The 27,340-nt window shown below is 37.0% G+C and overlaps 1 protein-coding gene across 4 annotated transcripts in view; it reads right to left on the bottom strand.

Annotated features, from left to right (window-relative positions):
• Window positions 1-272: 272 nt before the first annotated feature.
• CDH12 (cadherin 12) overlaps window positions 273-27,340 on the bottom strand; it is a 220,714-nt gene continuing 193,646 nt past the window's right edge. For 2 of the 4 annotated variants that reach the window (XM_055706192.1, XM_005444481.4), the window contains 5 exons: window positions 21,214-21,350; window positions 14,995-15,116; window positions 13,297-13,414; window positions 8,067-8,318; window positions 273-3,376 (listed from right to left, as the gene is read on the bottom strand). In XM_055706192.1, the coding sequence (XP_055562167.1) occupies window positions 2,877-3,376; window positions 8,067-8,318; window positions 13,297-13,414; window positions 14,995-15,116; window positions 21,214-21,350 (1,129 nt within the window). In that variant the 3' untranslated portion in view covers window positions 273-2,876. Of the gene's footprint in view, window positions 3,377-8,061; window positions 8,319-13,001; window positions 13,119-13,296; window positions 13,415-14,994; window positions 15,117-21,213; window positions 21,351-27,340 lie in introns of those variants that run through there. The other 2 variants (XM_027813008.2, XM_055706193.1) reach the window with 2 other exon arrangements.

Raw genomic sequence — 27,340 nt, 5'->3', positions numbered from 1 at the left:
TAAATTCAATATTTATCTAATTACCTTTTAAAAAATAAAGTGTTAAAAACCTGACAAGCACCTTTAAGGGGGGGGGGGGGGGGGGGGAAGTGAGAGAACATGGAATTAAACACAGATTTCCTGGATCCCAGCTTACACATAAATGAAAAGTAATTATTTTCTTTAATTCTACAGAGCTGTTTAGAAAAAATACCCATTAAGTTAAAATTGTTTGATCACTCTTAAAAGAAAGGTCTTAAAAGATTTTAATTATGATTTTACAGGACAATTGCATTAGTAATTACATACTTTAAAAAAAAAAAAATCTTCCTGGAGGTTTATTAATTATATGGTAGAAACATCTCAATTACAAACCTCTTGAATGTCAAAAATGTTCATTTGATATTCAATTTGGTATTAAATTAACATACAACAACTCACTCTCAAATATTAGATTGCATGTAGCAGTATGTTTAAGACCACGTTTTCTGTCTACCCATGTTGGAAGTCAGGCACAGACTGTTCTGCTTAGAGCAATTGCCAACCTAGTCAAGAGCGGTAATGTCCACCCAGTACCCACTACAAATACACGCAACTTTCTCAGGAACAAGCATGCCACGATGTCAAAATATCAAACACTGCTCTCACTTATGCTGACTTTACTAGTGAAATACATGTAAAGGACTAATGCAGTTACTAAAAGCAGAGTTTGGCTGCAGGACTGCACACCTGTAAATGAGCAGTGTCAGATGCTTATTTTATCTGTGGCAGCAAGGTAGGAAGCATGGCCATGCATATGCTACATGCATATTTAGCATTGCTACCTACGTTAACAAGTGGGAATTTTGTATGAATCAAATTTATGTTGTAACTAGTAGCAATGTTTTGGGTTGGTTGGTTTGTTTTCCCCCAGAGCTCTGGTTTAGGCCCACTCTGCAGTATTATGTTGCCTTTGCTATTCTATCAAGATGTGCAAAAATTAAAAACATCAGTTTCCATATGAAAGTTGCTCTGCTGGTAAATAGGCCCTGCCACTCCATCTGCTTCCTTGTCCTGTGAAATGAGAGCTTTTGTTAGCTTAGTTTGCCTTTCAGGGAACATAGGATATCTTTGCTGATAAAGAAAAAAAAAAAAAAAAGACCTTTCTTGTTACCATATGTTGTGTCATTTCCTCAGCACTCTGCTGATAGAAGCTATAACAATTGTGGTTTTAATACCACCCTGTCCAATTGTACCTAACGATCCAACACTTATTTAAACTATACACCTTTTAAAGTTTCATTGGGATATTAATGTATACAGCTTTGAAATACCTTTACATTTCCCCGAGAGTAAAGGGATCTTTGTGTACATTAATATCAGACTTGTGAGCTAACTATATCTGGTAGTTATTAATTCTTCAGCAGCAGCAGAAGTAAGCTGTAGAGCTGAGGTGAATAAAAGACCTCTGATTCATGAAAGACTTGGGCTGACCTTGCCAGTGCCATTAATCACGTGTAGAGCTCAAGCAGATTATATAGCACTGTGGAGATTTTAGAAGGAGAATATAAGGATATATGCACTTTGGGGGACATAAACCATTTTCTTACAAAACATCTTTGCCTTAGATCATCAGTAAAAGTCACATGAAACAGTTTTACAGGAGATCTTTCATGGCATAATGCCTTGTGCATATCTGTATTTCTGTTACCTGTACAGCTACATTTACGCGTGGATATGTACGTAAAGAGTGGACAAACATACTGGTTTATATTTTTATTCTGCCTCTGTTAATATTTTGGCAAGAGCAAATTCCCTCTTCAAAAGGCTTTCTGAAATGTATTATGTGGGTGTGACAGTGATATGCAATGATATGCTGAACTGTAGCAGATGGTCAGTTGAAAAAAAACCTATCTCTATAATATGTGTCTATAGTACCTACAGAGTAACAATCTAATTGCAAAGAAAGTGATGTGGAGTTCTTTACATGTACTTCTTTAGCCGTAGTTACAAGGGAAAAAATTCTTGGTACTAAAAATACAATAATACTTTTAAGAAACCCTCTCCATTTTACATTCTAATACTAATCTAATTTTAAAAGAAGAGGGTGAGCCAAGGGAAAACTTCCTTCACATAAAGGAATAGCTGCTTTCATCTTTTAATTATTTTGGAAAAATGTAATATTTGCATGAACATTTTAAATATTCACTGATGTATGCTAAGATCTTTTCCTTTTTAATTTGGGATTTACATGTTCAGAGTGAGCAATAGCATTTCAAATGTAATTTTTCAGTGAAATTTTGGAAGAAAAAATATGACATCTTGACATATTGTTTTCTTCTTTTAAAAAAACCAAACATAATCCCCAAACACAATGTACACACAACCCACCCCCCCCACCCTCCTTAGTTTTAGTCATTAGATATACTCCAGGAAGTGATCTCCATTTTTGTTCTAAAAGAAGTCAGCACGTTGCTATTGCTTCTTGTCTTAAAGTTCTTGTCCAATTTACCATTCAGTTTTGTAACACCATCCCAGCAGACTTTACCACTTAAATGATAAAAGTTTCAATAGGCACTTTAGTGGAATTACGAAAAAGCTACCACTCTTCCACCGTGATGCCAGAAAGCTATCTTCTTTCTAAGTCAGGTCAGTAAACTGTACCTTGTAGGCCTGAGCTTGTCTCAGTATAATTCCAGAGTAACAAAATAACAACAACAAAAAACTGTGTATATTACAGGATTTATCTTTCCTTTGCAGATCAAACCAAAACTGACAGTATGATAAATGCAGTAACTTGCTGGAAACAGTTGCCGTCTTTTATAATCAAATGAATCCTGTTGTGTATAAAGCTTAGGTTTATCTTTTAGATTTGTTGTTGGTTTACTTTTATTTTTGTTTCACTGTTGTAGTTGTACTTAAGTGACTTTGTCAGGGTTATAACTTTCTTCTTCTCCAAACATGTCTGCCAAGATCTTAAAACGAGGTCCCCAGTCACTCAGATAGTCGTAATCCTGGTCTGCCTCTGTAGTAAGGGAGTCTATAGAGCTGAGAGACTCTGCAACAGATCCATTTCCTTCATAAGCATAGGTTGCCAAGGAGTCATAAGGGGGTGCAGTCGGATCTACATCATTTTCCTGCAGCCTTTGATTAATGAAATCTCTTATGTCTGTGTTATCTTCCACTGGTGGTCTCTGACGTGGAAAACGCAAGGTGTCTGGTTTTATGTCCCTGCGTATTTTGTTATCTTCAATCACTTTGGGATTCCTCAGGGCACCTATGTCAAAAGCCTGGGTGTCCTCTTCTCCACCTCCTTCATCATCATAATGGATAACATTATCTCTGATGTCTTCTTTAGAGGTCATCAGAGTGTCCTTTTTCTTCTGCCTCCGTAGTGCTACATACAGTACCACAATGACTGTAATGAGAGAAAACCGAAGTTAAGACATGCTCAAAAATAATTTGCCACTCTGATGACATACCATTATATCTTCCTTTGAAAGTTGCAAGCAATCAAAGGGACCTTTTTCCTTAGAGGATATGCTCCTACTATTATTTTAAAAATAACAGTGCTCTAGCCAATGAAAAGTCATTTGCTGTTTGATGTATGAGTCTAACTTTCCTTAGTGCTTGCTGTGCTTCTGAAGGAAGTAACAAATAATTGTCTTACTGGCCTGCTTTGCAAACAAATATAATTGGAAAGACTTCAGATTTTTAATTCAGAAAGGGAGAGATGGGATTTTTTTTAAAGTGTCTTCTGTTGCCAAAAATCCCCAAATATCCATATTGCAGAGCAAAAAACCCTCCATAATATTAGAGAAGGGGGGGGGGGGGTGTGTGTGTGGGCATGATGACGACTGGTGAGAATCTCTGAAGTGGAGGAAAAATAATCCTACTTCAGCTTTTTATAGAGCACACTGGTTTCTTCAGGGATCTGCTTTGAAAAATCCCATGTGAAATGGTTCTGGAAAGAAAAGGGGTCCAAGAGAGTTGGTTGATTTTCAGGTATCACCTCCTCCAAGCTCAACAGTGCTCCGATGAGCAGTAAATCAAGCAAAGGCAGCTGGAGGTCTGCATGGATGAATGAAAAGCTCCTGACTAAGCTCACATATTTAAAAAAAGAAAGACACATATAGGAGGTGAAAACAGACAGGTGAAACAAGAGGAATATACAGTGGCTGTCTGAACATGCAGGGATGTTCATTAGGAAAGTCAAAGCCCATCTGTCATTGAATCTTGTAAGGGACATGAAGGACAACAAGAAGGGCTTGTACAACATCAGGGGGAAAAAAAAAAAAAGAAAAAAAGAAAGAAAAATCCGGGCCCACTCCTGAATTAGGCAGGGGCCGTGTTGACAAAGGACACAGAAAAGTCCAAACTACTCAATGGCTTCTTTGCCTCTGTCTTTATTGGTAAAGTTGTCCTTCAGGAATCCCATGTCCCTGAGATCAGAGGGTAAGTCTGGAACAAGAAAGACTTATCCTTGGTGGCAGAGGATTAGGTTAGTGAAGACTTAAACAAACTTGACGCACAAGTGCACAGGACCTGATGGGATGCACACGAGTGGTGAGGGAGATGACTAACATCATTGTGAGGCCACTTGTGATAATTTTTGAAAGGTCATGGGGACCGTGAGAAGTTTCTCAGGACTGGATAAAGTGTCACCCCTATCTTTAAGGAAGGCAAAAATGAGCTAGGGAGCTACAGGCCAGTCAACCTCACCTTGATCCTGGCAAAGTGATGGAGCAAATAATTCCGGAAACTATTTTCAAACATAGCAAGAACAGGAAGGAGATCAAGAGTAGTCAGCATGAATTTATGAAGGTGAAATTCTGCTCCACTCATCCAATAGCCTTCCACAGTGAGGTGACTGGTGGATGAAGGGTGCAAAGTGCATTATTTTTATCCTAACTTTAGCAAAGCTTTTGATGCTCTTTTCTGTAACAACCTTCTCAGGAAAACTGAAAAAGCAACAGTGATCAATAGACCAAAGACCAGACGGAGGTCAGTCACCAATGATGTACCCCAGGGTTGATACTGGAACCAGTTTCATTTAACATCTTCATAAAATACCTGGATCATGGGATTGAGTGCACCCTCAACAAGTTTGCAGGTGTTACAAAGCAGGCATTGTGCCACTATTCAAAGGGACCTCACCAGGCTGAGGGAATGGGACAACAGGAACCCCATGAAGTTCAACAAAGGGAAATGCCAAATCCAACACATGGTGAGGAATAATCACATACTGTAGATGTTGTTGGCTGACTGGCCAGAAAGCAGCCTGGTAGAGAAGGACCTAGAATCCCAGTGGACAACAAGTTCACCATGAGCCAGGAATGAGCCCTTGTGGCAAAGAAGGCCAGAAATATTTGGAACTGTATTAGGAAAAGCACTGTCAGCAAGACATTCCCCTCTGTTCAGCCCTAGGCAGGCACATTTGGAGTTCTACCTCTAGTTCTGACGGACGGACGTGGACTTTCTGGAGTGAGTTAGTGCAGAGCAAAAAAAAAGATTATTAAGGGATTGGAACATCTGCCATACAAGGAGAGGCTGAGAGAGTTGGATCTGTTCAGCTTGGAGAAGAGAATTCTCAGGGGGACCTTACCGGTGTGTAAATTACCTGATGGATGGAAGTAAAGATGGAGCCAGATTTCTCTCAGTGGTGCCCAGTGACAGGAAAAGAGGCAATGGGCACAAATGGAAATACAGGAAATTCCATTAAAATGTAAGAAAGCTGCTTTACTGTCAGAATAGTCAAGCAAGCATTGATCATATTGCCCAGGGAAGTTAGGTGTACTCATTCTTGGAGATACTCAAAACCCAGCTGGTTACTGAGCAACCTGCTCTAACTGACCCTGCTGTAAGCAGGGAGGTTGGACTACATGATCTTCAGAAGTGCCTTCCAGCTGTGATTCTATATAAAATAAAATGTTACAAACTGGTTTTATTCCAAATGGCATCTCAATGGCAATCAGCGTGTGGTAGGTTTTCTTTCGTTGTTTTTGGTTATTTTCCCAATAGTTTGTCTTTGGAGATATATTTCATCGAATGCAAAATCTTCTTATACAAAACTGGCCTTTTATTATTTTTTGTTCCCTAAACTGCCTTTGGTAGAACTGACAGTGTTCTAAGTGCTGTTGGTGAAGTAACACAATAATGAATACAGGAGTTGAAATGATTATAAACTCATGGTCAGGCTGTGTGGCCTAAAATAACTCCTGATTCTGGTGATATGTTGACTATCTTTTTTTGTAGAAATTAGTTCAACAAGAATGACTTCAACTACTATTTTAATGACTCTGTTTGAGGCCAGGTTCATAGCAAGAAATGAAAACCTAAAAGGAGATTTTAAATTGATCAATGGAATAGTAAGGAGAAAGTCTGGATGTAAGATAGACACCATTCTCTTAGGTTACACACAGAAGTGGAGATCTCATTATTTATACATTAGTTTTTCTACGTAATATTACCAGGCTGATTAGAATGAAGCGGGTTATTAAAGGACCAAAACCTCTTTTCCAAGCCTAATCTCAGTAATTCAGTCTAGCAATCTGAGCAGAGTGGGAATTAAAATACCTTCATTAGCTTTGTATTTTCCAAGAGCATCAATCAGCAGCAAAGCTGGTAAGGAGTCCTTTGACATAGTTATTTTTCATTGAACATGCTGTTTTTTTTAAAATAACCTGTTTATTTCAACAACATTAGGGAAACATAAACACAGTTCCATTGAAGGCCTCCATGATGACCCAGCAAATCTGGAGGAAATTCAGGCTTCCCACTTCCCCAGATACTCTGCCATTTTTACTGGACACAAATGTGGCAGCTTGTCCTGCAGCTGTGTGTTTAGGGATTCTAGGCACTTTGCTCTGTAACATAGAGGTTAAGACATAAGTCAATCAGAGCTCTCTCTTCATGTGAAAATGTTAAAGGTTTTTTCATAGTGGAATTTCTTTGATGCTGAGGCTCACCCCTGGCTGCCTTTATCCAGGAAACCTCTACAAGTAAAAAAGTAGTCCCAAGGTAAAGGAGACAGCATTCTTTTTGCTTCCAAAAAAAAATGATCTGTTTGTTTTGTTTTGCTTTGTTTTAAAATTCTTCAGAATGGGTGTACTTGTTAGTAAGTTCTATTCATGGGAAGTATGACTGTTTGCCATTCTTCCAAGCTGAAACAACTTTTCTCACAACATAAAAATTTTACACAGAACAGAAATTCTGACTTTTACCCACTGCTACTCAGAAGCTATTATAGTAATTTACTTAAATGGTGGATTACTGTATTATTCAAATGCAAGGCAGTATCCATATGTTATATTCTGTGTCTACAGCCATTTTTCCCTATGCATTAGACCTGTGTAAGGAGTATTATCAGATCTAGGAAGCCCAGAAGAGTCATAGGCTAGCATCTGTAAGCATCAGTCTGTTTTCTGCAGCCTACGTTGGGCCTGTGTGAGCTACAAAGTTGGTTTTATTTTGTTATCAGTTCCTTAAGGGTACATTATAAATAGGTTGCACATGACTATTGACTGCTTTGGGCATGCAGTAAATAAGGCAATATTTAAATATAATGTAGATCAAATGACAATGCCACCTTATGGAATCCATGCCTGCCTGAAATTAAAATGTGCCTGTAAAGTTTTACATGGATCTAGCCAGTCACAGTCTACATTACAATTATTTTAACCTCTCTCATTTCTTTGTTCTGCTTTTGCTCATGCTGTCTTGAAGAATTAAAGGCCCTTAATAAGTACTTACTGCTGTTACTCTCAGTAGGACCTGTCTACCTTAGTAATTATTTAAAAATATCAATCCTTCAGGAAAGGTATTTAAACAACACTGTTTCAGAGTAAAAAAAAAAAATGGTTTGGATTCCACAGAAAGCTTTTTTGTTTTTCATGCAATAAGAAATACCTAGGTATTATTCAGATTCATAGTCATGGTCGGTGCTTTGGAATGTTTTTTCAGAAACATAGAAGCATTAAAGTACTCATAAACTGCCACACATTTTCAATGGCTTTTGTTAAATGATAGATGAGGCTAGTAACAACACAAATCAGTTCACAAGTGAATAATCAGAGTAACGCACTTCCCACAGTTTCATAAGAACTAACCTAGAAGTATAACAATACACAGCAAAATGGCAATCAGTGCTCCTGTGCTGAGGCCTACTGGCAGGAATATTGCTTCCACATTGCAGGATTGGATGGTACCATCAGAATCACATCTGCAAACACGGATAGTCAATGTGTTTGTGCTGCTCTGGACAGGGTAACTGCTATCTTCTATTACTACTGGAAGAAAGTACAGCTCTTGCTGCCTTCTGTTGTAACCATTTCTCCTGGTTTCAATCCCAGCAGTGTTGTCTGTAAAACATGACACAGTCATTACAGGATTTTTATTGTGTACGTCAATTCACCTTTGTAGTTTGTATCACCTTTAATAATAGGCAGCCATTTCATTTTGGAAACTCAGTGAATGACATGATTTATGTAATTGCATTGTTTTATCGTTACAGAAGGTATTGTATTATGATTTGGTACAGCTGTTTCTTGCAGAACATTAAGTAATATTCTGTTTCTTGTAAACTTCTTAGCTTGACAGCTGAAATTTTGAAGAAAACATAAATAATAATTTGAAAAAGCATTACAGGTATTATATTAGGAAGGCTTTTCAGTTTTTCTTTTCTCCTTATCTCCTTATATTCCAAGCCTGTGGTCCAAAGGACTTTGCACATGTATTTAGAAACATCTCAATTAATTCATTTCTCCTTCAAACTGTAAGTAATATAACTGGACAAAATGCAAAACCCCTTCAACATTCCTGCCCGATTAAAAACAAGTACAGAAATCAACTGAGTACTTCATAATCAGTATATTTTCCCTCAATTAGTCATGAGTGTGTTCAGAACTCCTAGAAGTTATGTTTTATCATTTCTTCCCAGTAGATATTCAGTGATCGCTGCTTTTCTTGAATCAGAGTAGCAGATAAATGATGTGCAGATTAAAAGAATTACATTGAAAATAAACTCCAAATGAAATTAGCAGAGAATTAATTAGCTGACAGATTGGAATGAAGGTAGCCTGCAGAAGTTGCCATTTTTCCATCTCATCCATGTTCTTTACTATATCTTTAGGAGAGGTCACTTGCTGTCTATGTTACAACTTTTATCCCTTGGAGTTTTGTCACTAGGTAGAAGGATTAAGGGCTCTGAATTCCACGCTGAAATACTTGTGTGCAGTTCTAATTAAGGACAATAAGAATGAACCCTAAATATCTGAAATCAGATATGTTATGACACCTTTGAGAAAGCACTTGACTGAAAAAAATGCTTATTTCAGAAATTCCCTTTTATATCAAACTCAAACATGGCACATGAACTCATCAAGTTTAGTGACATTTAGTTTTGAAAAAGTGTCTCAAAATTGTATGAATCAAACAAACTTCCACCTTCAGCTTGTTTTTTCCCTATGATTAATCATCTACACTATATAAAGATTTTTAGATCTATTTTGGAGTAATCCATCTTAATCTTATTTCTATTATTTCTATTTCTATTAACAGAATTATTACTGTTCTTTTTCTTTTTTTGTCAAATTTTTGTGTTGAAGATCACTTTAATACAATGCAACCATCTGACTTTCTCCTTTGAGAAGAATCAAATAGATCAAGCTCTTAAGTCTTTGACTTTGAACAATTTTTGTTGCTCTTCTATGACCCCTTTCAATTGTTCAGGGTCCTTTTGAAAATATGGACACAGACACGTTTGAACTCCACAGAGCAGCCTAGAGCTGCACCGCGAAGTTGAGACAGCTTCTGGTTCTTCAGTCTGTTGGCAATAAATTCATTTTCAGGAAGTGTGTGATAGTTTGGAGAGAAAAAAATTCCCTCTTACAGGAGTGACTGAGTGTGCTCAGCAGGGAAGCCCCCTCTGGAGAGCAGAGTGGAAAGAGAAAGATGGGTGGTTCAGCTGGAAGCACTCCAGCTCTCCCAGGCCCTCTCACTTCTATTCACCCTTGCTGAGTTGGTCTTAGCACTGCTGAAGGCATAGTCTATAAACATAACATTTCCCTGTCTTTACATTTATAGAGACTCCAAATGCAGCTTCTGTCTGGCTCCTGTCCTCATTAAGTTATATTTTGAGTACGGAACTCAGAAAAGTTTATTCTCTTGAGTGTGCTACAAACATATTACACCTGCTGTGATATCACACCACCCATGATTTTTAGGTGTATAGAATAACATTGGTTATTGATCTTCCTGACGTTTAAAAATATTAAATGACACCTTTACTTGTAACAGCATTAATTGTTACACAGTGGACAAGATTGTTTCCTAAAAAAAAAATAATAAAATATCAAAATTCCTTTCACAAAGTAGCTGCTTGGGACTAACATAATTGCTAACTCAAAAGATAATGGCATTTGTGTTTTTAATTTAGGAAAAAGGAAAATAAGGTTGTGTTATTATACTTTTAAATTGTGCACAGAGCAGACCTTCCAACTTTCTGGCAAACAAAAGGCAGAAGATATTGAAAATATTATACAAAGTTTCTGTTTGCACAGATTTTTCTAATAGCTCTGTAAATCATCACAAATTAAAATGGTTTTTATGGTTGGAAAATACTCCCCAAAGCTGTTTTTTCTGTCTTCCTTTTATTTCAGTAAATAGTGTACTACTTTTGTCTTTTTTTATTAGGTGTTAGGAAATGCTTTTAACAGTATATGTATAGGTACATACACAAACAAATATTTATGCATGAAAAATTGTGTGTCTTGGTGGCTTGTAATTCCATTTTAATGGAAATACTGCAATTGTTTTTATACAGTAGAGAAAGTTTCTTAGCAGACTACTGAGATCCAAAGTAATCTGGCTGTCAGTATTACTGGTTAAACAGGGAAATTTAATTATCTAATATTTGAGAAATTTCCTCATCAAACTCATATACTAAGCACACATCACAAAAGCTGTAAATGAGAAAGGTCATTGAGTTTAATTACTGTACAGTATTTTAAAGTTTAAATATTCTTTTGAGGAATTAAGTATGTTAAAATCACCTGAGAAGAACTGGAAGACACATTTAAAGCAATAGTTTGTTATTATTAAAAAAATAATAATCTTGGTGAAATTAAAGGGTATTTTAGGAAATGGACAGAAAGAAAGAAATTAAAGTTCTTGCTTTAAAGAAATTTTGACAAAAAGATCAGCAAAGGTATTTGGAAATATGTAGTATTTATGTTATAAGACCACGTAATTACAAAGGTACTGCCCATATGGGCCTTCAAATGTGTTGAAAAGTGAAAAGATGAAAGTAATTCATGTAAAATATTTGGATGATCAAGAGGTATATTTTCTTGCTTCTGTTAAGATATAGATAACTTTTTTTTCCTCTTTAATTATAACCGTTACTTATAACCAAAGTTTATTATGCTGAGTTTTCCAAAGAAATACTACCAACAGCTAAGTAGGGAACAGAAAATAACAGAAACTTCAGTGCAGCATTAATGAGAAGCAAACTTAAGCATTGTCCAAAATTATAAATCCAGTGGGACACAGATGTAAAACATTTAAATGTTTTTGGCATAATTATAAATCCAGTGGGATACAGATGTAAAGCATTTAAATGTTTTTGGCATAATTACAGTTAGATATCAAAATATCACAACATTTTTATATACTAGTAGCTGTTAAACCCAGACTGTTTAGAGTAAGCACATCTGGAGAAGAGTAATGACCTAATCTTCCAAGAGCAGAAGTAAGCCCACTTGAATCCATTGTGAGGTTGCCCCTCATACTCGTTGAGCTCTCTGTCTCGAGAAACCTATTTGAATGATCTCTGCTAAAATGCTGAGCTACATATTTTTGGTTTCAGAAGACACTATTATTTAGGTCTGCAATATTATGAATTACTATGGTTTCATTACTGTATTTACAAATCATTAAATGAAATTCTTTGCTCATCTGTAAAAGGTTTTAAGCTATCTATGACATACCAATATAAAATTCACCTAATACATTTGGGAATAAACTGTATTTGTCTTGCCATCTTCACAAAGGAGCTATATAAAAAGACAAAATAAGCACAGTTTATTTTTCTGCTGTTTCAAATCTATTTCTTCCTGAATTTTCTTAATGATAAAGGTCTTCATGATTAATAGCCGTGCTTATTTTGTTGGCTTTAATACCATATGACCAAACATTGACAGAAGTGTATGGCTTCAAAAGCAATGTAGGTGATATACTTGAATGGTTTTAAAAAAAGCTAAATAAGTGACCTCTGCAATTTTTTTCATTCTATGTATTATCCATTTCTAGTACTTTTTAGGACTTGGATTACTTAATTCTCAAGAAAATAACCTTTACATCATCAGTATTATGTAAAATTTAAATTAAAAATAATAATGAATAAAATTAATAAAATCTAAAAACATAGTTAAGAATTATATACTTTTTCTTTAAGTAATACTTATAACCTACATAGTTATATAGGCAAAGGAATGTTACTGAACTTTATTGGATGGTTTTAGGTGTTCTTTCTCTGCTAAGTGAACACTTTTTGTGAAAAGTTTATCATATCACAGCTTTTTAAAGATCACCTAATAGCTGATAAACTCATTATTTTTTTTTCTTTATTCGGTTAAAGTAATTAGTGGTGAAAATTTGCTACAGTTTATTATGATGTTTTAGATGTGTCTGTTCACAACTACATTCTTGAAGATGTTTATGGTAGAAGAAAAGATCAATTTTTTCATCTTGGGCTGTTCATTCCCATTCAAAGAAGCATTGAAGTGAAAAAGAAAAAAAAAGATGATCAGTTATGAGAAAAATTAGGGGCGAAATCAGATATGTTAATTATATAAATCTACAAATTTTTAAGAGTGTTGTGGGGGTGTTACACTGCAGCAGCACTGTCCATATTTAGAACTAATTCTTCTGCAGGACTATGCATCCTCCAGAAAGCACAATAGGTGGTACTTTGAAAACAGTTAGCAAAGTAATAGTATTTAAACAAAGCAGCAATAGTGCCTTGTTTAAGGGTATACCTGCATTGGCATATGGGTTCTTCCTGAGATTTTGAATGATTAAAGGAAAATAAAACAGGTAGCAGTGTTTTTGCAGGCCTGTAGGGAAATCTCAGCCTTTGGTGTTCTGACAATTCCTGTCCCCTAAAAATGAGAAAAGGTGCAAACCTGAATTTATATTAATGTATGTCCTAGATAGTTTAGCATTTAGAAATGTCAAATAAAATTAGTCTGTAGACATGACTGTAATACAAAGTAATCATGTTTGTCATTATAATCACAGCCTGCTGCTCTGAAAGAAAGATACATGTAACCAACTTACTTCTGTAGTCATGGACTGTGAAATTTGGTTTGTTGGAAGCCTCAGTTGACAGTCTGAAGGAAAACCTTTGCCCAGCGGGTGACAAATCTTTGTCTGCTGCAGTGACAGTCTGTATCACCTGAAACCAGATTAAGATCAATTCTGAAGTCAGTTCACTCTTCTAAAAGAAGTTTTGTAGAAGTGTAAAGTGAACATCAAATGAAGCAATGGAAGCGGAATCTTGTTGGATTACTCTCATTCCCCTAACATTTGGATGCTGGAGGCAAGACGTATGAATAGTTTAGCTTCCAGAGAACTCATGATGTCTCCGAAGGTCTCACTTTGACATAGCTGAAGGAAATCAGAAAGATTTACCTTATATTCATAGCAGAAGTATTCAATAATTGTCCTTTCTACCAAAATACTAGTGATTGTTTTAGGTGAGTATTTAAAGACAGTTCACTTTGTCTGCCACTCCTACTATCACAGTTATGACCAGTACATGCTGTAGTACTTCACAAAGCTGCACCCTAATTTTACTAATTACTAATTAGTACTTCTAATTGAAGTAGAGATGGTTGAAAGGTCTGCACCATCTAGGTATGAAGAAACTTTTGGGTCCCAGAGTCTTATCCACTAGATTTCAGGTAAGTGCAGTACTTTTAAAATGTTTCATAGTAGGATTGCCACTGATCTTTTAAAGAGGAAGGCATTTTTTTATGTAACAAAGGTGTAAAATAATATTTGACAGCTCAGTGCTTGTCTCAGCCTTCCCTGTGAAGGGTTCCTCTTTCAATTCTTAGTGCCTGGATAAGAAACTAAAGGTGTCTAATAAACTAGAAGTTAAATTATGTTGTATGGTAGTTAACTGAAACACATTAAACAACAAAAAAAGATGAGATAGGAATATCATATGAAGTCATAGACAGATCTGTAATAATAGCAGTAAAAATCACACAGACTGATTACATGCTACACACATACAAAGATAAGTCATTGATTACACAGCAGGCTGAATATGTTCCTTCCATGGCTGGCATCCACTCTCTAAGTTGAACAACTGAAGTTACAAGTCTTGTCTTGGAAACAGTATTAGCTGCTAATATGTATGATGGTGGGCTTTGGTGTTTTGCAGCGCTGTGTTTAATTACACAAATTTTGCACAGAAGGAGCACATGCCAACAGCTTCTCGGGCCAGCTCTACTAATGCTGGCATCACTTATGGTGTCAGGTGATATTCTGCATCTGAAATAGGTTTTGCTTGCTATGTATATATATTTCAAATTGCTTAAAAGACCCAAGCTTTCAGGAGGATTGTCTTTAGGGTTGTGCGTTCTTTTTCTCAGAATAGGACACTGAAATGTGTGTAATTCATCCTACTCCATTTATGCACTGTAGTTTTACCCTTGTCTTTAAGGAAGGGATTCCTTCTCCTGTCACAGCTATTAAATGCACAATAAAGAGTGGTTCAGGCTCATATAATCAGGGATAATAAAAATACATAGACTACAAATAGACTATAAAGGTCAACAAACAGCACTCCAAAACGTATTTCCAACACAGACATTTTATTTGTAAAAGAATTCTAACTAAGATGTCATTTTCAGACCCAGAAATTTCTATTGCTATAAACAAGCAAAGAAAAGGAAAAAAAAAAACCCCAAAACAACAACAACAAAAAACCCAACCAAAACAGCAAGTATTACAAATTTGAAATACCTGTCCTGGCTTGGCATTTTCACATACAGATGTCTCATACGGAACTGCAATTTCAGGAGGAAACTCGTTGACATCCAGGACATTTATTATAACGTTGACTTTGCTGGTTAATAGTGGATTACCTATAAATGATTTTTAGGACAAAAACATTAAGGGATACTATGTATGTTTGTTGCATCACCAGTGTCCATGGGCTGTCATAAACTGTTTTGATCCTAGTACTGGGGAAAAGCCCTTGACTTCTGTTTATTTCTGATTTGTACTAAGGAGAAATCAGAAGCAAACTTCTTAACATTTCATACCAGACTTTGATCTGTTATTCTTCATTGGGTAAGGAAGCAACCAACATGATTACATTTATCAGACCATAAATTAAAGGATTTGAACTTGCACTTGTAATAAAAGATGCAAACTTTTCTCAGATCACTTTTCACGAAGTCTGTGGGAAATTCTTCCAATGATTAAAACAGAATTCTGTTTTGCACAATGGAATGCAAAAAATCAATATTTATTCCTTAGCCAGTGTTTACATCTTCAAAATATTAAGGAGGTAAGTGGACCGTACCCATTTAGAAGGTGAGGAAAAGTAAGAGAGAAAGATACAAAGAAAAATCTTGCTGAAAGCCAGAGTCAGTGTAAACTTAGCAGTGAAACATGTAAAGCTATCAATCAACTTATGGTTAAACCATTAGGCTATGTTGTAACAGATATTATTTTTTAACTGCATAAGTATTTGCAAACAGCAAATGCATTTGTGCAAAAGAAATGGTAAAAAAAACCAGTATACATTGTGCTTCTTTCCATTGTCATAACAATGCAGATAGTCTTCACAAGTCACTAGATGAATTTTATAAACAAGTTTACTGGCAAATGCAATCTATGACAGAAAGACACACTAATTCAATACAAAGGAGACAACAGTCTTTTTTACTTTATGCTGAGACCTCTTGCAACATAGATACATAAAAAAACAGTTTAGCTGGTGAGTGAAAAGGGTAATTATTTTGCATAAGAGTGGCAGCCACTAAACAAAACTAACAGTTCAAGAAATATATACTATGAATCAAGGTGGTGTAGGAGTGACAGCATGGGGTCATGATTTCAAGTACCAGAAAAGTTTTCTTGAATCTTCAAGCATAAATCTTAGAATCACAGAATGGTTTGGGTTGGAAAGGACCTTAAAGATCATAGAGTTCCAACCCCCCTGCCATGGGCAGGGACACCTTCCACTAGACCAGGTTGCTCAAAGCCCCATTCAACCTGGCCGTGAACACTTCCAGGGATGGGGCATCCACAGCTTCTTTAGGCCACCTGTTCCAGTGCCTCATTACCCTTGTAATGAAGAGTATCTTCCTTATATCTAACCTAAAGCTACTGTTTTTAACAGAACTACGTGATCACATAGTGGTCAGAGTTAAAAGGACCTCTTAAGATCATCTTGTCCAAGCCCCTGCTAAAGCAGGTTCACCTACAGCAGCTCACACAGTTGTGTCCAAGCAAGTTTTGAATGTCTCCAGAGAAGACTCCACAACCTCTCTGGCCAGCTTCTTCCAGTGCTCTGTCACCCTCAAAGTAAAAAAAAAGTGTTCCTTGTAAGCAGATGGAACTTCTGTGTTGCAGTTTGTGCCCGTTGCCCCTTGCCCTGTCGCTGGGCACGACTGAAAAGACCCTGGCCCCATCCTCTTGACATTCACCCTTAAGATATTTGAATGCATTGATAAGATCCCCTCTCAGTCTTCTCCAGGCTAAACAGGCTAAGCTCTCTGAGCCTTTCCACATAAGGCAGAATCTCTGTAGCCCTTTATACATCTTTGTAGCCCTCTACTGGCCCCTCTCCAGCAGTTCCCTGTCTCTCTTGAACTGGGGAGCCCAGAACTGGACACAGCACTCCAGATGCAACCTCACCAGGGCAGAGTAGAGGGAGGGATAATCTCCCTTAACCTGTTGGTCAGGCTTCTTCTAACTCCCCCCAGGACCTCACTGGCCCTCCTGGCCACCAGAGCACACTGCTGGCTCATGGGCAACTGTCCACCAGGACTTCCAGGTGCTTCTCTTCAGAGCTGCCTTCCAGCAGGTGAACCTCAGCCTGTGCTGGTGCATGGGATTGTTCCTCCTCGGGTGTAGGACCTTACACTTGCCTTGGTTGAACTTCATTGTGTTCCACTATGCACCAACTCTCCAGCCTCCCCAGGTCTCACTGAATGGCAGCGCAACCTTCTGGTATACCAGCCACTCCTCCCAGTTTTGTATCATCAGCAGAGATGAACACTTTGTCCCTTCACCCAGCTCATTGATGAGTAAGTTGAAAAAGACTGGACCCAGTACTGACCCCTGGGGAACATCCATAGCGACAGGCCTCCAGCTACACTCTGCACTGCTGATCACAACTCTCTGAGCTCTTCCATTCACCCAGTTCTCAATCCACCTTACTGTCCACTTGGCCTATCACTACATGTTCTTGTGAAAGATCCCTCTCCAGCTTTCTTGTAGGCCCCCTTGAGGTAGTGGAAGGCTTCTGTAAGGTCTCCCTGGAGCCTTCTCTTGTCCAGACTGAACAACCTCAGCTCCTTCAGCTTGTCTTCATAGGAGAGGTGCTCCAGCCCTCTGATCCATCTTCATGGTCCTCAATGGACCCTTCAGATTATTTGCATTAGCTGCTTACTTTGTAGTTTGAATAAATCTTCACATTTCAGTTGTTTATAACTAACACAGCAAGGAGCAAAGTCTCTTCATGGTGGCACTGTAGAAATTTTACATTATTTCTTTCTTGGTTTTAGCATTTTCAAGAGGCCTCTGTCAAAGTTAAAAGGTATTTCCCAATGCTTCCCTAGTTAAGTAGGATCAGCTGCAAGTAGAAGTGTGCTGTACCTGCTTACAGGTAGTGGGTAAATTGACCATCTTGCAAACTCAGCTTAGAATCTAAAAAACAACAACAAAAAAACCCAACGAAACCAAACACACAACAAAAAAACACTACCCATATCACACAATATTTAATGTTACTTCCTATGAACATACCTAATTAATAGTGAACATATCTAATAGGAACTCTTTGAATCCTCATTCATTTCCAATTTAGAGTCATCCCTGCTCACAAAATGTCTCTTTGGAGAAAGGCATTGTGTCCTATGAATGAAAACAGGTTGGTCTAGCAGCTGGCAATTAGGCAGTGATTCTATAGATGCCTAAAGAGCCAGAAGAAATCTAGATCACCTGCTCATAGTTGAATTGTTTCCTTTGTATAAGAGGAAACAAAAAAGTTCTAAGAAGTTATTTTAGTCAGTAGAGTGCAGGACCTCGACTCTGAATATATACAGAGAGCAGAAAACCGCTGAGTAGGTCAAGTTCACTCAGTTACCAGCAGAAACAACCAAACTTGAAATTTCTCTCCTAGAAGTACTCATTGCAAAGAACACAGCAACTCACAGAGAGCAACTTAGGTTTTCCTTTAGGTTTTGTGTGTTTATTTTAAGGTAAAACACTGTCGAAGAGGAGTTCAGGATACATTCTTCACATTAGAGATTAATATGTTGCCATGAAAGCACAAACACAGATGTTACCTTGTTTCTTTTCACAAATATGTTAACAATGCTTTTCCAGTAAAATAACAAATGTATTCAAAAATTATGTATCATGTACATGGGAGATATTAGCTGATTTTGATAATTTCTGTTAAAGATATTCGTTTCCATAGTATCTTACATTTATATATATATATATTTTAACAGTCTATATATTATGGAACTGTATATTTTTAAATTGAACAAATGGATTTGACATACAGGGTTTCATTTTGAAATCAGCTGGCAATTAGGCAGTGACTCTATAGATGCCTAAAGAGCCAGAAGAAATCTAGATCATCTGCTCACAGTTGAATTGTTTCATTTATATAAGGGGAATGATGGCAAAGCCAGTTTAATGTATTTTTTTCTCTGACTTGATAGGGATAAAGCTGGTGGGCTTTGTTTATAACTGGCCTGTTCAAGAAATGACAATTTGCAGAATGACCATTAGGGTGCGTGTAAAAGTTGGTAGAGGGGTTGTTGCTATTATTGTCTCACAGTAAGAAAGAAAATAAGTATTTTAACAATAATATTTTTTTAAGTAACAGAACTTACTATTTTGGATCCTGTATATTTTTAAAAAGGTAAGTTCATGGAGAACTGAAAATACTTGGGTAACAACAGTGCCCGTTCCTGAGGGAAGTTTATGCAACTAATTGCAGTACTGGGCCACTTTCCTTAGATAATCATGTATTTGTCGAGGCACTACTCAGTGCACTTTTTCTCTAACAAGATATGGCAGTTTCATTGTTTCTATGTCAGCAGTGAACAAGTCACAATTATTATTATTTTTTGTAACAGAAGTTCTTGAAATTTATCAATTTGCCTCCCCTCTTTTTCTTCAGATTTTTCTTCCCTTTATCTTTTTTTTCGGTTGTATGCAGTATGTCACCCCTCAAACCCCAGCTTTTTCTTCTGTGCTAGCTCTTAGTCAGACAACTGCATGTAAAGTTTTGACAGATAGTATACCTTAAATCCTTCAAAATATTGCCAATTACTGGCATAGTACAGGTATGGCAATTGTTTTTAATGCTGTGGATAATGGTCAATGTATAAATATTTTGAGGTACACTGAAATGAGCCACAAATATGTTTTAATTGTAGATTCTTGACTAGGCAATTGTTAAAACTGAGAATTTCATAATATAACTTACCTGCTACAGCTCTACATAAACATTACGTGTGCTGGGAAGGTGCACAGACAAGTAAACACGGAAGTTTTAGCCAGCTTTAATTACTCTTGGGAATAATAAACAGATTTACATCAAGTTTATGAAAACTTCTGCCTTACTGCATTAAAAAAAATTACAAATCTCAAATGTTCTTTGCCCACCAACAAATCTATAATAATTAAGCTTTACTGAAACATAGACCATTATGAGACCTTCCCTCAGCATCTACCTGCCTTTCAGTTTCTCTGAAAACAAATTACAGTTCTGCTGGAATTTCTGTGTACATGTACATATATCTCCATATACTCAAAATCACTTGTGATAGTTGCCTCTGTTAGTGTATTTTTTGCCCAGACTACAGATAAAATTCAAGTGTTCATTTGACTGGTGACCTCATTATATTTTCAGGTTTCAGCGAGTGAGCCCATAGGGTTGGGGTTTTTTTTTGACATAACTACAACCAAGAATTTATATTTTTATTTTTAAAAATGCCTAAGTTCTCTCTTTCCAAAATCTCCCTCTTCCTGTTAATAGCATGTACTACTTTTTGAAGACTCAGTGCCAAGCAATACATTGAGGAAAACTTGTTGTTTGTTTTAGAAACCTGCATTTCTGGACACATAAACACAACAGCATAAATAAGAAATATAGCAGAGGTCCTCTTCTACAACCTGCTGATGTCAACAGAAAGATGTCTCTGGCATTTACACAACCACTGAGTGACTTGTATTCAAAGGGTTGTATGAGAATTTCAATTTGACAGAATCATGAAGGAGGAATAATGTACAGAAGGATGGCAATGAAGAAAGTTAGAGCTGCATAATACAGTGGTAAAAGGGAGTTCTTATTTAAAAAAACCCAACAAAACAAACATAAAAACACACACACCCCACTATGTAGGAGAAGACACAAAGACAAGAAATAAAAAACAAACACACACACACCACAAATCATATAGGAAAAGAAAACAAATGGTTAGGTGTAAAGTCTTGGGCAGAGAAAAGACAGAAGAGCAGTGATGCAGCGCACAGATTGGTTAATTTAGGGCCTTAAATTTTGACTCAATTTTAGTGGAATTTTTGAATGAGAATCAAATGAGTCTTCAATTTTTTCTGCCTTTCAAATGGAGATTGGCAGACCTGTTATTTGACTAACCTAATTTCATATGGAGTGAATTACAAAATCAGAACTCGGAACTGGAAGGTCTCCATACAGCTCCTCATGCTCTCTGTGCTGACAAAATGTTTTTCAGCTTCTGATGGAACTGCAGCAACATGAGGGCTGCTAGAAAAACCTTAATATACAGGGCTGTTTGAACGTCACAGCTAGCCTCACAGTGAGTCTGGTGAAATGATATTTATTGAGCCTTCTTAAATAATCTCTTTGCAAAACATGCACTCTTCACAGTATATTTATGCCTGAGCACTACATTCTGAAAAAAACACCACCCATTAGCATATTAATTCAGTTTGTGTCATACTTACTAACTTTACTTGCAATTATAGAGAAATTGTACTGTGCTGTGCTTTCTCTGTCCAGTAATTCATTAGTAGCAATGGTTCCTTCAGTAGCATCTATTGTAAAGTAGTTGTCCACATCATTCTTCCAATCGATAAAGTATCTGTATGTGAAAAATATTAAACAAAGTAGATGCAAATGTTCAAAGATTATTCATTTATCATAACAGCAGTCTAGCTAGCTCAAGTTTTGTTATTTTACTTTTCCCAACTACTATCACTGCAGGAAGAAGACAATAAAAAATGATTTATTTATTTCTTTTTTTGCAGAGTTGGAATGCTCAAGGGAAAATGGGATATGATAAAAGATTTAGTATTTCTGGTGTTCATATTATTTGAAAACTCTGAGCTCTCGAGAAGTTGATGTACAGCTTCTGTGACCCTGATCACTTGTACCAGTCAGTTTGGAAAGCACTAGATAGGCTTAGAGGGAAAAAAGAGAAAAGATACGTGAAATAGTGCTTAAGGTATGAATAGGAATGAAGAGTGGATCAGATCTTGTCTCTTTACATTCATTTGTAGCTGCAATAGGCTGGTAGTAGCCTCACAGGGTGTACAAAGATGTTTTCTAGTGGATGTATACAGGCTGTTGGCACTGAGTCTACTCAAAAGTCCATCTCCTAAGGGATGTTGGCATTCACAGTATGGGAGATGGAGAAGAATGCGGTTGTTCCCCCACATATATAGGAGCAATAAAAGACTCTTTGCCTTTGGGAATAATAGGCAACTTCAGCTTTCACTGGGGGGAAAGGGTGTGTGTGGGATATACCATTGGTTGTTTTGTTCTCCTAAGCCTTTGTCGAAAGTAGGAACACAGAACAAATTCAAAACTCAGAATGTGTACTTATTTGTTATTTATACTTAGCAAGGACTTAATAGAAAGCAGAGATGCACTTGTAAACATAGCTGCTTAAAAGCAATCTGATAATTATTCCAAACCCATCTGCCTTAAATGCTAATTAATTTGAAAATCTGTTTTCACATTTGATGCTACTGTTTGTAGGTATAACAGAATAATAATTTTTCTGATGCAGTGCCACCAGCTACTAATTTCTTTTACATTGCTACTCTCTTCATATCTTGATGATGTTTCTCAAAAGCTAGGCAGGATGAAACTGAGAACGCCATTTGTGAGCAGTAGGCAATAAGAACAAAACCGCACTCAACAGCAAGTACATTTAGAAGATCATAAAGGCCAGAGGAATGTTCCTATGGCATCTCATTGCATGTAAACTAATGAGAACAAGCATAAAAGCTATTATTTCCTTCTCTGATTAGTGTGATTTATGGAAAGAATATATGGGGAATATAATGATAAACAATGTTTACTGCTGTAGAAGGAAGCAGTGGTAGAAAGGGATATTCCCAAAGGAAATATATCAGATTGGGACTCAAGAATGCCAATAGCTCAGGAAGACTTGAATAGCAAAAAAATCACCAGTAAGGTACCATGGTCATTTGGAAACATTTTGTTTAATCAGAATTACAAGAAAATCCTATCTGTAGATGAAATAAGTTATTTATTCAATTGACAGGCAACATTACCAGGTTAACACTTTATTTGAAAAGCCTCAGAAAAATTTTGCTGAGGCAAATTTTATACTTTTGCGCAGCTGACCAGGCACATTTTCTTAAATGTGATATTACTGTCTACCCACATTTCTAATTTCAATTTCATTCTGCAAAATCTGTTTGACATAAAAAATTTTGAAAAATATAAGCCATTTAATTAGAAATATCATTACACTGAGATACTCTTTAGGGAGCAGTAAAATTACTCTTTCAGGCTTTGCATGTTTAATAGATTGTAGTTTCTTCCAAAATTAAATATGCAGCCACAAACAAATAAATGGGATCAAAGCATGAGAAAGTAACTTTGCTTATCTTTCCCCTTAGGAAGATTAGTTTTGTCTAAGTACTCTACACACCACAGCATGAGCCAGGGAAGAAAACTCAGGACTTATTCAAAGCACGGCATAGGTGATAGCCTCCTCCACCAAGAAGCTTATATAGAAAATAGAATATGAAATAGAATAGAATATAGAAAAAGAAATATGAAAAATATGAATATATAGAAAATATATTCAGTTTGAAGACTGTTGCATTTGAAGTTGCATTCAAGCATGAATATTTTTAGGATCTGAATCTGATCGTTTATACTGAAGCATTCAGACAGGTGATTAACTTCATGCACAAGCCTAGTATGCCTACTCCAAAACATAATCATTGGCAGGATCAAAGTCCACAATAAGCACTGCAAGATTAGCACAATTCCTGCTGATACTAATGGCAGAATTCCTCTTTGCTTCTGTGGAAGTGGGTTCTGTGGGAATTGAACAGTTTGATTAAAACAGAACTGTAGCAGTTGTTCCAAATTCATTGTCTTCACCTGTGGTAACACTGTGTTAACTATTATGTCAGCATTGTTAGCATTTTTTTTTTTTTTTTAAACTGTGGCATTATCTTTAAAGACATTGCTTCCTTCTCTTTCCATGTACTGCACAAATGGTAAAATCAACAAGGGTGGAACAGTCAGCTTCTCTCATCCTAAGAAGCTATATATTCAATTATACTACAGAAGAAAGAGGAGTAGAAATTATTGGAGATGTATTGTAAAATATATATATATTTACAGGAAAAACTGCAAACAAGCAGCCATTCTTTTTCCTTTCATTGGTTGTCCATGCGCCATACACATGAAAACCTACCTGGCAGAAAATAATCTTACAGATAGCTCTTCTGGACATACTATTGCTCCCAGATACTTTAGTAAGTCTGTAAGGCTTAGTAAAAGAGTTGACCCCATATGGCTGCTTTTCAAATGGGAAAATTTCAAATACTTTTCAAATTTCCCAAAGGGAAGTAATTTTGGGGGGAGGCTGTAAAAGAAATGCAGTTTCCTTTTACATTCAAAAAATACTCTTTCATATCATCTGATGCTCAATGTGAGATTATTTGTAAACAGCACAGCAACAGTTAGTCTCTTTCTAAGGCAAATAGTACTGCCTGAGCTCTGACTTTTACTTGGAAACACGCTTTCAAGAACAGAAGAAATGGGAAAAGCGTCTCCCATCAAAAAAATCAGTAAGTTTCCAGGTATAAACCATGGTATCTGGGGCATAAAGCCCTACATTTCCTGTTAGACTGTGACACAAAGGGGAACACTGTTGAAATACTGGTATTAGGACAGCTGTCTAGATCTTCTAGTCATGGTCTAGCAGTCTGAAGCAAGTGTGATGGGTCTGTCTGACTGCTCATAGTGCCTGAAAGACAGATCATGGATAACTGCACTAATCCCAAGAGGCAGCTCCCTCCTTGAAAAGTTAAGAAGTTACTTGTTGACATAGGACACAACAGTATTATTTTTCAGAAGCACTTAAACAGGCCTGCTTGGCAGCTCTGAGTACCAGGACATTGATATACATTTCATAGTCACTGAGAGGGATGAAACTTTGAACTATATGTCCCCCTGAATATTCTTCCCAGCAGAGGACTGTATTCCAGATCATATTATTCAAGGCAGAGGATGTGTGGGATAAGTGTGGAAGGATAACACCTTTGCTAACATTGTCTGAGTATTCTCAAAAATAACTGTATTTGTACATCAAGTAGGACAGAAATGATAGAATGGAAATATTTGGTCTATAAAATGACAAGAGTCAAGTCTGTAGGACTGTCATCCAGAGTGTTCACAAAGACACACGATGTCCTCTTAAGAGGTCCAAGAATAATTTGCATTCCTCTTGCCTAAATGGTGAAGCTGTGTGTAGCTCATGGGATCTCACAGGGCGCTCCTCCAAAAGAGGGCTCATCTTCTTTTAAAGAGCAGAGGACAATAGGGAAGACCGTGTGGACTCTACTTGCAGCACAGAACGTAGCAGAGTGCTTGATGGAGTGCTGTTGAATACATGAGTGACTGCAGATCACCCTTGTGAGGATAACAGGAACTCTGAGCCATCAAGCAGACAACTGGAGTTGCTTCAGAGTTATACCATGACTAAAAGAAATGGACAGCTATCCTGCTGCTGCTATGGAAATATGCATGACAACATGCTCAGGACGGATGGGAAGTAGCAGGAAGCTAGGGAGGCTGTGAAGCTCAGGACTTCGGTTATGTTTTTTGTCCTAAAAATGTGGAGGGGAAGACTAGTCACAGATGGCCTTTGGAACAGTGGGTGTCCATCCTCACCACCAAAAGTTTACAAACCTTGCCAAAGTCCCTCTTTGTTGTTCTGTCTTGATAGCGACAGCAGTGGTGACACAATGCAACAAAAGAATCATGTAACTGCATGCAACAACTTACAATATATCTTTTTTTTTTTTTAATTTGATGCTTAAACACAATGCAGAGTATGTATTTGTGTGTCCATGCATTGGCCCTAATTGGGAATTTACCAGCTGTTCCCAAAATTGCAGAGGAAGGCATATTGTAGCTTGGACATAGCTCAAAAAGGGGCTTTTAGGAGAAAGTTACAAAGTCCTTTGCAAGGCAATAGCTATTTTTTTCCTTTTTCCAAAATTCAGCTGAGGATTCTAGTCTTGCTAGTATTACCTTGATAATGAATAACCTATACTGTTACGGTTTCATACTCAAATCCCCATTGAATTCCATATACATGCACACATTCTTATGTATGACAAGTTTCTGTTGAATTTCTACCAGCTAAAAAAATACTAGAACCACCATCGGTACTCAGTATCATTTTCTCTTCCCAGCTCTCTTTTGATAGTGTTTTATTGTCTCCAGAGGAGGACAATTGCAAAGTACTGGCCTAACTGTTTTTTTCTATGCTTTTCAAGACCATAAGGACACCTTATTGTGAGCTGATTGTGGTTGTTGGGATTGTTCTAGTGACAGAAGCACTCTCAGGTCTTCTTTTGAACAGGGTGTCATAAATGCAGAGAAGGTAAAACTAACAAAGAATCAAGAGGTACCAGAAAAATTTCCCGGTTACACAATGCTGGCATGGTGAAAGCTGGGTCATATCAAGGTCTAAGCGCTCTCTTGTGCATTCCTAGCCCAGAGGCACCCCAATGTATTTATCCTTGCTTGTACTCGCATGTAGCTGACAACTACATCTATCCATACTGAAAAGCAGTATCCAGGTCTCAGTCAAGCTGCTTTGACATTTTAGACTGAAAGGTCCCAGAGACTAATTAATGGAGTGAAGTTGCAATACCTTGCTAATATACACCCATGCCTCCTCAAAAGTAAGAGCAACTAGCAGGAATAGTCTTGCATAACTGCCATTTCACTGCCTGTGAGACATGAGGGGACTTATGAATGTGGAGAAAAAATATTTGTTTCCAGAAAGTTTTCTTTCTGATACTGCACCTGAAAGATGAACAGGCAGAGCACTTGGCAACATGGCTAAACTCAGAGCATCTGAAATGGAATATGCAGTTCTTAAAATTTGTTCATGATATCACAGCCATGCAATTCAAGCCAGGAAATGAGCAAGGTAAGACATAAATAAGTGTGTGTATTTTAGAAGAAAAGATTGTTTTAAAACCAGACTGGGAGGATTAAGGCCAAATGACACTGAAGTAAAACTCTAAAGCATAAACCTTAAAAGAGTGCTAAAGCACAGATGATCGGTACTACCATCACTTACCAGTGGTGGCAAACATAAGGAGGAGAGCTCTGACCTGTCCAAGCTGCTGAAAGTAACAGTGAAAAAAAGACACCGTCTACACCCTTTGTCACTGTTTGTATAGTAAACAGGGAAGGGAAACATGGACCATGACCCTAGAGATGCTGTTAAGCTAAAGGCACTCAGACCAAACTTGCTTCTGCCACGATAGCATGCATAAAGAAAATCATCTGAAGGAGTAAAGCACATTATTCAATTGGAATTGGCATGAAAATGGAAAGGAATAATCCAATTCAGTGAGCAGTAATGCATTTAACGTTTAATTACTGGCTTTCCCTTTTTGTTTTACTGTTCCATAAATAAAGAATAGTAATCACAACCAGCCTCCTCAAAGAAGAAAAGAAAAAAAGCCAATAACCAAACCTCAACAAAAAGCGAGGGGGGCATTCCTTCATTTTTATTTTTTTTTTTATTTGATATAGAGCTATCTTACATCATCT

Source organism: Falco cherrug, chromosome 3 (assembly GCF_023634085.1).
Source record: "Falco cherrug isolate bFalChe1 chromosome 3, bFalChe1.pri, whole genome shotgun sequence".
Classification (NCBI taxonomy): domain Eukaryota; kingdom Metazoa; phylum Chordata; class Aves; order Falconiformes; family Falconidae; genus Falco; species Falco cherrug.
This window is presented reverse-complemented; position numbering and strand designations above follow the sequence as displayed.